The sequence below is a fragment of the Onychostruthus taczanowskii genome, unplaced genomic scaffold (genome assembly GCF_017590055.1).
Source record: "Onychostruthus taczanowskii isolate IOZ18803 unplaced genomic scaffold, ASM1759005v1 scaffold131, whole genome shotgun sequence".
Classification (NCBI taxonomy): Eukaryota; Metazoa; Chordata; class Aves; order Passeriformes; family Passeridae; genus Onychostruthus; species Onychostruthus taczanowskii.
Window position 1 is genome coordinate 1,281,095 of NW_024498474.1, and position 12,203 is coordinate 1,293,297.

Below are 12,203 nucleotides of genomic sequence, written 5' to 3' on the forward strand. Positions count from 1 at the left end.
AAGATCCTGGGGCTGTTTGTTTGTTTGTTTGTTTTTCTCTCAGTGACCCAGACGAGTTCACATATTTTTATTTTGCTCTTCTATCAGTAATTTGTTTTTATCTCAGAGACCAAGACGAGTTCACATATTTTTATTTTGCTCTTTTATCAGTAGCAGCTAACTCCAGTAGGAGGGAAGTGTCTGGGGCTTGAAGTAGCCTTTAAATCCAAACCACGCTGCTAAGTCTAAAATGCAGTGAGATTGGTTTGGGATGTTTTGCTGGGAAAAGGGGTGTAAAAAAGTGTAACTCTGACCATTTCCTGAGGCTGGCAGGTAAGATGGCACCTTATCCCAAAAGAATGGACCTGTGCTGCTGGGTTTTTTTTTTTTTTTTCCCCAAAAGAAAATCCTAGAAAGGAAAACTTACTTGCAGTCCTTGCTGTGGGTTGCAGCTGTCATTTACTGAGCAGAATTGGCTTCAGCTGGAGTCAAACCAGGAGGTTTCTGAGGTAACCTCCCAGCATGCCAAATTCCTGACATCAATCAGAGGTGCCTATCCACCTTATCCAGGTAAGGCTTAGGATTTGGTGTTAACTGAAATCGAGTCACCGAGGCAGCAGCAAATGGAAATTCAAGAGCACCAAAAGGATTCAAATCCTCAGAGCAGGTCACAGGGAAAAAAAATAAATCAATGAGTACCTAAAGTCCTTGTGTGGATGTGGATGGTGATGTAAAAGGGAAGAGTCAGAAGGTACAGGGAGAGTTCAGCCCTTCCACAGCCATCATCCTTCTGGAGAGGTGACACTGCACTTAATCCTCTGCTGTCACCTTCACAGCCAGTTCTTCTCCTCTGCAGGAGGTGTTTCCTCTGGGCAAATCCAGCATGGGGCTGTGCTGGAGTGCTCAGGATCCAACCCTACAGGAGCTCAGCTCTTCTGCCCTTGGGCCAGGCAGGCTGCTCTGCCCAATTTCCAGCGAGGCACAATCCAGTATTCCGCATCCCAGGAGCTTGGGTGGGGGGTTGAAATGCTGTTTGTTGTGACAGGCTCATGATGTGCCCAGGCTGTGGGCTGTCTGTGTCTCACAGAGGGCACTGGCACTTCCTGTGCTAAAAGAGATGGAAATCAAACAATCCTGTGGCTCTTGCTGGTGCAAAGAACCCTTGTGATGTGCTCTGTGCGCTGGGATTGGTTTGGTTTTTCCTGGTTTTCACCTGGCAGTGATGGCAGGATCCTCTGTGCCCCCCATTTTTTGGGGGGGGGACATAAACTGGAAAAAAGCTGTGGCTAGTCCAGATATTTCCTGGGGTCCCTGTCCAGTTTCCAGTGATGGAACTGCTACTTGGAGACTGGATCCTTGGAGGACTTGAGTAATTTCCTACTGGAAGCTTTTAAAACAGGGACTTGCTTCCAAGGTAAGGCAGCTGAAATCTTATTGCTTGCCAGGCTCCTCAATAAAGTGGTGGCATAAGTGTGCCTGGGTGTGGAAATCTTACTTTAACCTGATCTCAGGGAGCAGTTGGCTGAGGTTTTAGTTAAGATTTAAAACAGCCTCTGACACATCAAACAAAAAAATGTACATTTAGAAGCTTAAAGGTAGACTGAGCACAAAGTAAAAAAAATATATAATGACAAGGAATAGGTAACAGCCTTGGCTCTCATGAAGTAGGGTGGAAATTATATATAAATATACATATATATATATAAAAATACAGAGCCATAACCAAGTTTCTGTGAATCCCTCACCTGCCATTTGCATCTCCTGATTTATATTTACGATTTGGCTTTGGGGTGAAATGTTTTCTATTCCCAGCTCCAGTGGATGAGTAATCTGCAGCTGAGTCTGGTGTTTATTACATCCATCCTGCTGATAGCCTTGCTCTCCATCATTTGAAGTTTGAGATCTTTTTAAAAGAAATACCCACAAACTATTTTCTTTGGCCCCAGCTCAGACTATGCAGATGAATGGCTCTGAGGGGAGGATAAGCAGTTTAGGCTCATGGAGAGGAGATGGGTGTGCAGCTCTGAGATTGGCACAACTCCCTGGGATTGCCCATTTCAAAATGAGAAATTTGCTTCTCAAGGAGCACTTGTTTTTCCCTATGAAAGTAAATGTCAGTAAGAAAAAAAATTATTGGAATGCAACTGGCTGTTTTTGGGGTGTGTTTTCTTCCACAGCTCCTTTCTCCCAGCTGAAAACCTGCTGGGATATCTGGCTTATTTGGAGATGAACCACTCTGAGGTATGCCATATAAAATATCATGGAAATACTGATGGATGAAGAAGTTAAACACTTGAAGAGTAAGTTCTATTACCTTAATTCACAAATATCCCCAGAGTCCCCAGCTCATGACCCACACCAACACCTCCTGCACCACTCCCTGTGGAACTGGGAATGGGGGGTTTGGGGTGGCTGCAGCTCCCCCTTGCTCTGCAGGAGAAGCCAAGATGAGCCCAGATTGCCAGGGGCTGTTCATGGGGTCCCTGTGGAACAGCATTTCAGTTTCCAGTCAGTGGTTCCCTTCCTGGTGCCCCGAGGCAGAGGAAGATCCATGAATTTCTCTCTCCTTTATTTCTCAGACGCTCACAGACCCATGTCCTGTTCTTTTTGCCTTCCTTCAGGGGCTGTGTTTTGCCCCTGGGACTTTCTCACCTTTCAGCAGACCAGGATAATTTTCCAAGGTCCCTGGGAAAACCTCTGCTGTTGTGCCATTGCTGAGCTCAGGACAAGGGAAGAACAAATTTTTTAGCACTCAACCACGTTGAATGTTCTTCATGTACAGCTACATGCCCTGCTGTTCTTCCCACCTCTGAAGTTTCCATATTTTTGTTTCAGCCTCAGAGGATCCTCTGAGGGTATTTCACACATAAAAATGAAGACATCAAGAGGACAAGCCCAGCGGGTTGTGCACAGGGGTGAAGCAGTGGTGGCACCACTTCACAATGGCTTGGAACTGCCACTCTAACGATGGAAAACTGAATTTCTCTGCCCAGAGGTACAAGATGGTCCTGGTCAGGCTGTGAGGTGTATTTGTCTATTGGGGCTGTGTCTGGGATTCCAGAGCCTCCTGGTTTTGGGAACCCAGTGTGGGTTGGGGCATTTTTCACTCAGGGAGCCTCCCAGTTTATTCCTTTGCAGATTTTCTCTGGTGTGTGAAATGAAGGAGGGAGGCCTTGCTCTTATCAAGTTACCACGTGGAAGCAAATTACTGTTATTTATTATCTTATAACAATTATGAATTGCATAATTTTTTTTTCCTTTTCTTAGATGATTTATGTTTCTGCCCTCAGGCCCCTGTGGAAACACCAGGCACTGGCTTAATTTCTCCTTCCAGCCAATCCTCCTCCCCCTAAGCTTCAGGATAATAGAAATCCATGGAGCTTTTCCATTTCCTGTCATCTGCAGCGTTGGTGCAGCCACTTCCCTACGCCTGCCACAGCCACAATTTCATTAGTGCAGCTGGGATGACACTCAGCTCCAGTTTTGCCTCAAAGCTGTTTGCAACTTCTTGTTCACCAAGCTACGGACAAAAACTATTCCAGGGATCATTGCTGAAGAGATCAGCAGCTGCTGCCTCACAACACAGTGTGAGAAGCAGAGAGAAAACACAAAGTATGTATCTGAAATCACCATTGTTCCTCCTGCTTTCAGCGTGATAAGGGACAGCCCTGTCATGGCATGAGCAGGAACTTCTGCCTCAGGTCATCAGAGACTCCTGAAAAGCCAAACTCCAGCAGGTAAGGAAGGAAAGGCTCCTCTGGGGACAGCACAGGGGCAGCTGGGCATGGGGACTGGGAATGTGGTGGGAGGCAAAAGCCACCTTCCCCTGGCCACAGTGTCTCCCTTAAGCAAATCCTCTGGGAAGCAAAAGATTATGGAAGAAAATTAGTGGGTAATAATGATAACAATAATAATAGTAATGTGGGGAAGAGCAGCAAAGGGAGCAGCAGGAATTCTGGTTTTTAATGGGGTGAGACAGCATCTCCTGGGATTTATAAAGCCCAGCTCCAGGTCTGGGACTAAAGGAGCAGTGTGAACTCGTGTTGTCAAATATCTGTGCTTGCATTCTGCCAGAGTTCCCCATCTCGAGGCCAGGCTGGGGTGCAAGTGCTCCAGTGCTGCTTCCTTGATGGATCAGGAAAATGGGCATTAAAGCACTTCTCACAAGGCTGACTCTGAGCTCCGGCTGGGGAAAGCCTTTGGAACACCAGCCATCCCAATAAGATCACTTCCAATGATTTTGAAAGCCTGTAGAGTAAAAACTGATCAAGACAAATAAGCCTTTCTCTGTAAGGGCAGCCCCACAGAATGCACAGCTCTTCCTACACTTGTTCAAACCTACAAGCAGCCGGTTTTTGGTGAGGGATTCCAGATTTTTGTCTCCCTGCCTGGCTGTGCAGGCATTTAATAAGAATGTAAAATACAGACCCATTGAAACACTGCACTGCTGCTGGTTTCTGAACAGGCACAAGAGACCAGAATGTGATGATGGGTTTTCACTGCTCTGCTTGTTCCAAACCTGAGGCACAGCAGAATAAATACTTTATTTTTTACTGCCCTTGCTTCCTGAAAATAAAGCACTTGCAGAGGCTTTGCTGAGCTTTCATACAAGCTCATCAGGACTCAGATAACTTGTGCCTAAATTTAAATTCCATTTTTATTAAGCAATTTGAAGCATCCTAAAAGCACCTGCGCTCATACTTTAATTTCATGCCTGCTGCCACCAATTAATTTTGCCCCCTGCTTCTTTAGGCATCCTCGTCTGGGAGACAAAATGTGTGTGGAAAAAGGTTTGGAATGCTGCCTCCAAGTCAAGTTAGCTGCCTGGAAGTGAACCCAGCTCTCTTGGAGCTCAGCAGGCTTGCTTGTGAGCAGAGAATGAAACCATCCAACTGCACAGAAAACCATCTCGTGTTCATGAAATGGGGCTGGATTTGGATACGTGCAGGCATAAAGCCTGTGCCAGTTGAGAATGCTTTAATCCCTGTTTTTCAGTGCTGGAGTCAGTGACTTTTCAGTGATTGCTGCTGCCAGGGTGCACGTGAGCTTTATGCTTATTTCAGCACACAGTGCACCCAAAGCAGATAACAATGCTAATATAATAATAATAATAATAATAATAATATCATATTCCTTCAGCTCAATTGCAGGCAGACTAAAATGACCTCTCTACAAATATCTTTCAGGGCACGAGGAGGAGGAGGATGGACTCAAACTCTTCGTGGGCTTGGCCTCACTTGGATTTGCTGAACCACAACGGGACGTACAAGTCCCTGTACTTGGAAGGAAACGTGGGCTTCTACCTCCACCAGCCTTGGGTGGCTGCTGTCTTCATCACCTCCTACCTCCTCATCTTCCTCCTCTGCACGGTGGGCAGCGGGGGCGTTTGTTTCATCGTCCTGTGGAGCAAGCACAGGCGCACGGTCACCAACCTGCTCATCCTCAACCTGGTGACTTGCTGGTGGGGCTCTTCTGCGTGCCCACCACCATCATTGCAGGTGGGCTGGGGAGAGCCAGGGCCACGTGTCCAGGGGGTTCTGTGGGACTTCTGGGTCAGTGGAAGGTGTCCCTGGCCACGGCTGGAACCCCATGACCTCCCCTTCCATCCACACCACCCCGTGAGTCTATAATTCTACAATGGAGGATGAGAGCCAATGGTTTTAAGAGGAATCTGCTCCAGCACGGGTGTCTCTTCAAGATGGTGGAACTGGGCTGCAATTCCTGGCCTGCCTGGAATTGCAGGTTGGTTCCTCAGCCACGGAGCTGGATAGCAGAGGAGTTAGGCAGCAACTCAGAGGGAGGATGAAGAACAGGAAATTTAAAATGTGTGTTCATCCCAGCCTGGGCAAGGAAGCATTCCTTACACGGCTTCTCCGCTGCCCGTGCCGCGGGTTCCGGTGCATCGTGCATCCCTTCAAGCACAATGGCTTCTTCCACCTGGCTTCCATCCTTCCCATCTGGCTGCTGGCCGTGGCCACCACGTGTCCCTCGGCCGTGCTGCCGCGGGTGCGGGAGGAGAAGCGTTTCTTCTGGCGCTGGGAGGAGCGGCCGGAGCCGGCCATGAGGAGGATCTACACCACGGTTCTCTTTGCCAACATCTACCTGTCCCTCTCCCTGTCCTCCATCTATCCCTTGGCTCACCTTCTTCCACAGCAGCGCCGACCCCCTCATCCACGGCTTCTGCAAGGAGAAATTCCTCCGTGGTTTCCGGGCCGCGCTCGGGCTCCGGCTCTGCTCCAGGCCGGCCTGCTCCCAGCCATTCCCAGGCAATGCCGTCCTGCCAGCTGTGCCAGGATCCCGCTCCCCAGGCGGCAGAGAGAGGGAACTGGGTGAATAACCAGCAGGATCTGCTCGTGGAGGAGGGCAGAGGCAGTGGGATGGAGCGAAAGTGACTCCGCGGATCTCTCTGAGCAGCTGGAAAAGTGTTGCTTGAATCCTATTTACGGTGACATTTCATTCCTGTGAGGAATCCCTTATCCTGGAACTCTCATGGACTGAAACGCTGCAGACACGGGATGCAACCCATCCCTGGAAGAAAATCCCTGGCTTTTCTTGTGGTCGTGCTTCTTACCACCAGGACCTGCTCAAATGACAAAATTAAACCTTTTCCGTCGCGTTCCATTTATTCCCCTTTGTTGCTGCTGTTTCTGCCACATCCATTATTATTGCAGCTAGGGAAACAAATGGAATATCTGAGAAATAAAGGATAAAAAAATGGGTTTGGTGGTGTGTTTTTTGGGGATGATTTGATGCTGCAGGGGGTAGGAGTCACCCAACAAGACTGAAATTTCACTGTGGGCAGGAGAGGGGACACTTGGATGGGACAAACCTCAGCAGGGACAAGAGTGACACTGGAGGAATGGGATTTGTGCAAGGAGCAGCACAGGATCACAGAGCACTAAGGCTTATTCTATAAGGCCTTACCAAATCCCAGGTAAAGCCATTCCACAGGGCAGTGCTCCCTCAGGTAAATGGGATTGACTTCCACATTACGACATTCCCTGCTGTTCACTGTCTCAAAGTTATCACTCTCTTCCCAACACATTACCTAAATTTTATCCTCAAAGCTTTCTTGTTAACTTTCTCCTCACAATGTCCATTTGCCCTAGGGTGCAAATCAGACTTCAGGCCCAGGAGGAACATTTCTCCCACACGCCAACACCTTCACTCGCTCACCTCCGATTCAGGAAACCGGATCAGTGCTTGGCTCTGCCATAAAAGAGAGGAAAAGGGCGTTTTGCCGGGATTTGGGACATGGCGCCCGCCCTCCCCTCACACGACCCCCGTGCTCGGCCGCGGGAGGCGGGAGCGAGGCTCGCCTCCCGCTGCCCAATCAGCGCTGCGATCGCCTCACGGCGCCAGCCAATCCCGAGCCGGCCAAAGTTATATAAGAGCCGGTGCCTGAGGCGGCGTTTCCAATTTTCCGGTTTGGCGCTGCCCTTTCGTGCTTCGGTGAGGTAAAAATGCACTTTAATGTTTCTATTTGTGATGTGTGGAAGTGGGAGTGATGTTTCAGTGTGGGATGTGCTGCGGGGCAGGTACTCGGTGTTCCCAAGTAAAGCCATAGCAAGGAGAAATCTCTTGATCTCTCTGAGTGTGCCTTGGCATCTCAGAGCCTCTCCCTGCAAATTATGAGGGGAATGTTTTCTAAATCGGTTGTTTACTGATCTTTTTCGTGTTGAATTAATGAATTTTGCTCATTTCATGTCGTTTAAGCTTTGGGTGGCATTTCCCGTGGGGCTGGTGGAGTGCTGAGGGCTGCTGGGAGAGGCAATTGCCCTGAAAAGCTTTTCTATAAAACATAAGTATATGAAATAGTGGAGTTTCTGTGATAAGAACAGGACTTAGGCTCTCAGTAGAGAACTGGGGTGTGATGGGCAGGGACTGGGAAGCACGCAGGTTTTTTCTGCGTTAATTTCTCCAGCCATTGATTTCTGTCTGTTTGCAGCAGTAACTTCATCAATTAGAGCTGCATCATGGATGATATCCAAGCTTTTCTTTAGGCCTGACAGCACAGCAGGGAGCAGAACCCAGCTTCAAGTGCAGTGAAACAATGCCAGGAAAACATAACTCTCTTGGAAAATAGCATAAAATAACACATTGTAAATGTCTTTATTTCAGCCTGCCACTACAGTTTGTGAATATGCAGCTGTACTTATTGAGATAAGACACAGGTGATGTGCTGGCACTCCTGGATTAATGTGAATTGTTGCCAGGTGTTTTCCATCAGGCTCAGTTGCAGTGGAAAAGCTGGAGCTCTGAATCCTGGTGTCCAGTGAGTGTCCTGGTGGCCCTGAGCTAGTGCTGTGCTGCCACCAAGTCAGCCCATTCTCCTTAAAACTCTCTTGAGAAGTGCTGGAAGTGCTCATGGAGAACTGCACTGACATTTCGGGTTCCCACAGCCCCTCCTGCCGTGTCTTTTCCTCTCTGGCAAGAGGAAAACCCGCTTGGCTTTGCCATGCAGGGCTGCCCGAGGCTGTGAACTGCAATCCCCAGAGATCCTGGGGCTCCTGGGTGAGTGGCAGCCTCAGGCAAGCCCTGCCTTAGCCTCAGATTTTTGTCAGCACTTAAAATTTAAGAAATCACTCCGGCCCACGAGTTCTAAGGACGGCAGAACAGCTCTGTTCACAAAATGAATTGTTTATTAAGCATACAGGAGATAACAGACGAATTAAAATTGGTCAAACAAGCCATTTTATTGTGTTGTAGATCGGGATGTTCCCCACTCTTTGAGTCTCAAAGTCACAGGAAAGATGAGATGAAAATCAGGATCAAAGGGAAGTTCTCAGAGTTAATTTTCCAGCTTCAGTTACTTTGAGGAGTTCAACAGATGGGCCAGGGGCTCCCTTCACTTCCATTCAGGCTTCTTAGTCCAGGGTTCTCCTCCAGTGAATTTCAGCATTTCACATTTCCTGCCTCAACCTACCAAGCATTAGGCAATCCTACAGTTCTATACCTGAACTAGGAAGAGGGAGGAAGCACAAAACTGCTTCCATGACCTTGGGAAAACCCAGGTTTTGCTCAGGGAGCAATCCTTCCCGCCCGTGGAGACAAGCAGGGTGTGCAGAGCCGAGCGCCGCGGGGAATGTGAAATACAGAGCTGTGTTTTGTGTCAGGTACGTGGAGACAATGTATCTGTGACTGTGATATGTGTGGAAACCGACGGTGGGACAGTTATAAACACAATTCTAACAAATAACTGAGGGGGTAAAGCATGGAAGAAGGCCTTTGAACCTATCCTTTGTTTGCAGTTAACCTTTATAAGCCTTGAAGCATTCGAATTAAAACTTTAAGGACGTTGCTGTTTGACAGGAACATTTATAACAGCAGCAGGCTCGGGAATCCCCTTTGAGAAAGCGCACAAACAGCGAGCACAGCTCGGCCCGCCCCTGAGCTGCGCTCGCCGCCACACGGGGGCACGGGAGGAGCGGTTTGGGAAAGCTGGGCTCCTTTCAGAGTCCCAAAAGCAATCCTGGCCAACCGGAGCGGTTTTGGTGCTTCTGGCGTGCCAGGCCTGGGTGGTTTTGTTCCCCTCTCGCCGCGTGAGAATGCCGTGCCGGTGTCAATGCTGGTTTAGCTCCCCTCGTGCCGTGCTGGGTGTGGCTTTGGGCCGTGCCTGGTCGCAGGGAAAGTCGGCAGTTTGGCTGCTGTGGCTTCCCAGCCCTGTTGTTTTTTTGTCACTGTTTGTTTCTGCAGAGAGGAAAAGCATCCCAGCTTGGCTGGCAGCAGAGCCCAGGCCTGAGGCTGCTCAGCGTTGGTGTGACCTGTCACAGCTGCCCAGAGCCAGGAGATGCAGCTGAGGGATCCAGGAGGATGCAGCTCTTGTTTCCAAGGAGGTAAGAGCGCAGGAAATGGAAGGGGTGTTTTCCAGGCAGGGAAAGAGGGGTGTCAGGGAGAATTTCAGCTGGCAGCAGCTGGATGGGCTGCCAGGACATGGCTTGGTTCAGTGCTTCTCACAGCCTGTACGGGAGCTGCAATTCCAGCGGCACCTCACAGATGGCTCGTGGTGTTCCCCATTTGTGCCAGTGCTGTGCCGTGTGAGGAGCAAAGGGATTGCAGCAGCAGTCTGGAATGATGTTCCTGTGGCGGTGTTGTCCTGTTCCAGCAGCTTGTGGGGCGTGAGGCGCTGCTGACAGCAGCAAAGCACTGCCAGGGTCCCCGCTGTGCAGGGAACAAAACGCTGACCTGGAGATCCAGCCTGGCTGCAGAAGGAGCTCTGTGGCCATTTCCATGCCCTGAGCTGACATGGCACCACGGGGCCAGGGACACAGGTGGATCCACTGCTGGCTCTGAGCTGGTACAACGGGCACTGGACACGGGGAGCTGGATGGGAAGATTTGGGTCAGTCTGGAAACTTCCTTGAGCCCCGAGGATCGTGGCAAGTGTAGCACTGACAGCTCCAAATTAGGAAAAATCAAAAGATGAACCGGTTCTCCACAAACTCAGCTGTCAAAATTATTTTTCAGGATAATATAAGACTGAAAGGAGCTTGGCAGGAGAGCCCCTGTGAAACAAAGCACAATGGGAATACCTGTGAGTAGGGACTCTAAGGAATTCCTGCTGCTCCTGCTGTCCTGGTCTTTTCCAGGTAGGTTTTGGATGGAATTGAAAGGCAGTTTTCTTGCCTCTGGTGAGCTGCAGCCACATCCCCCTTGAAGAAGAAAATGTGGAGGGAGTGGCAAGCAGGAAGGTGGCTTTTAGAGCACCACACCAATTGCTGCAAAAGAAGGAAAAGGAAGCCAGCAGCCTGGAATTGGATGCCCCAGGCCCCTGCCAAGCACAGGGGCTGCTGCTTGGTGTTTTTTCTCCAAGTGTTTGTCCTGTACTGTCCATTCAGGGCTCGTTCCTCACTGTTCCATCCAATAAAATCATGTAGAAGGGCACTTATATATTTAATATGGCTGCCACCTCTCCTTTTTTATATGAAAAGCTCCATAATGAGCAGTGAGAACAAATATGTGAAAGCCAGGAGCTTTTGACTCGCACAGCAGACTTAATTTTCCTTTTCTTCTCTCTTTCAGGACAGGAAAAATCATTTAATTGGACCCAGCTCTGCCAGAACCTTTGGTTTTGGGTGGGATTGAGCAGCCAAAGCCCAGAGCCTGCAGCCCTGATGGCCTGGGGTAAGTCAGAGGGACACACTTCCCTTTTCCTGGCTGTTGGGATTAGCTCACTGGGAAGTGTCAGCACAGCTCTGCTCTTCACTGGGCTCTGTAAAAGCTCCATTTTCCCTTGTGGTCAGGGATGTGCTGTCCAAGGGCTTGGGGATTCCAAGGAGGCCAGAAAAGGAGGGTGTGAGGTGCCAGAGCTGTGTCCCATCAGGCTGTGTTTGTCTCTGAGAAACCCATGCCAGCAATTTTTACAGAGGAAAAAATATTAGCAATTACTTTTGATCCCTTGGGGAAGTTTCTTTGGAATTAGTAAGTGCAGAGTGTATCAGTGGAGAGCATTTCCTTTGGCTCTTTTTCTGGTTTGTCATTTCCTTTCTGGTTTAAATTAATTTTTTGTGCTCCTGTTAGGGAAACAACATGTTTTTGCCTTCAAATATGGGGTGGGTTTATTTGTTTATGGGTCAGAGAAGGAAGTGAAATTACATTTTATTATATTTCCCCAAAAATAAAGTGGGATGTTGTCCTGCCACTCCCCAAACCACTCCAGGCACCTGGGAGTAGCTCAGAGCTGGCAGAGTTGCAATGGAATTTAAGATAAACTGAGGGAGTCAGTAGGGAACAGACAGGGAAAATATTTGAAATAACCTTTAGGGCAGAGAATTAACATTTTTGAGGTAAAAATGAAGTAATCAGTAGTGGACAGATAGGGAAAATTTTGTGAGTGAAGCTTTAATCTGTAAGGGGAAGAATGAACATTTTGAGGTCAAGTGGGGTAATCCATAGTGAAGTATTTTCCATAAGTAGGGAAAATTTTCAGAGCAAACTTGGGGCAGTCCACTGGGCAGAGAAGGGATGATTGGAAGTAAACTGAGGCAATCAGGAGTGCACAGGTAGGAAGATTTTGTCAGTAAAATTTGGGATAACATCTAGGGCAGAGCATGAACATTGTGAGGTCAGCTCAGGTAATCAGCAGTGTCCAGCTAGGAGAGTTTTTGGGATTGCTCCCAAGTAAGGTACCATGAAAACTTTGGAGGTGAAACCCTTGGTAAAATCTCTGTTTACAGGTATTCCCTGGTATCATTTCACCTGCCTGAATTCCTTGTAGCTCCCAGC

At 48.7% G+C, this 12,203-nt stretch overlaps 1 protein-coding gene and 1 long non-coding RNA gene across 3 annotated transcripts; both read left to right on the forward strand.

Moving 5' to 3' along the window:
- The first annotated feature begins 95 nt into the window (after positions 1–95).
- On the forward strand, positions 96–6,697 carry LOC121331962 (neuropeptide FF receptor 1-like). Its single transcript, XM_041396808.1, is given in 4 exon segments — positions 96–5,427; positions 5,430–5,477; positions 5,645–6,115; positions 6,117–6,697. Coding segments are annotated over 4 exon segments (963 nt in total). The 5' UTR covers positions 96–5,183; the 3' UTR covers positions 6,317–6,697.
- Positions 6,698–7,411: 714 nt separating this feature from the next.
- Positions 7,412–11,060, forward strand: LOC121331963. 2 transcript variants are annotated; one of them, XR_005952087.1, is made up of 4 exons: positions 7,412–7,436; positions 9,676–9,815; positions 10,446–10,567; positions 11,001–11,060. It is a non-coding gene; the product is annotated as an uncharacterized LOC121331963 (long non-coding RNA). The 2 variants fall into 2 exon arrangements; XR_005952086.1 differs by lacking the exon at positions 7,412–7,436 and adding an exon at positions 8,967–9,095.
- Positions 11,061–12,203: the final 1,143 nt, after the last annotated feature.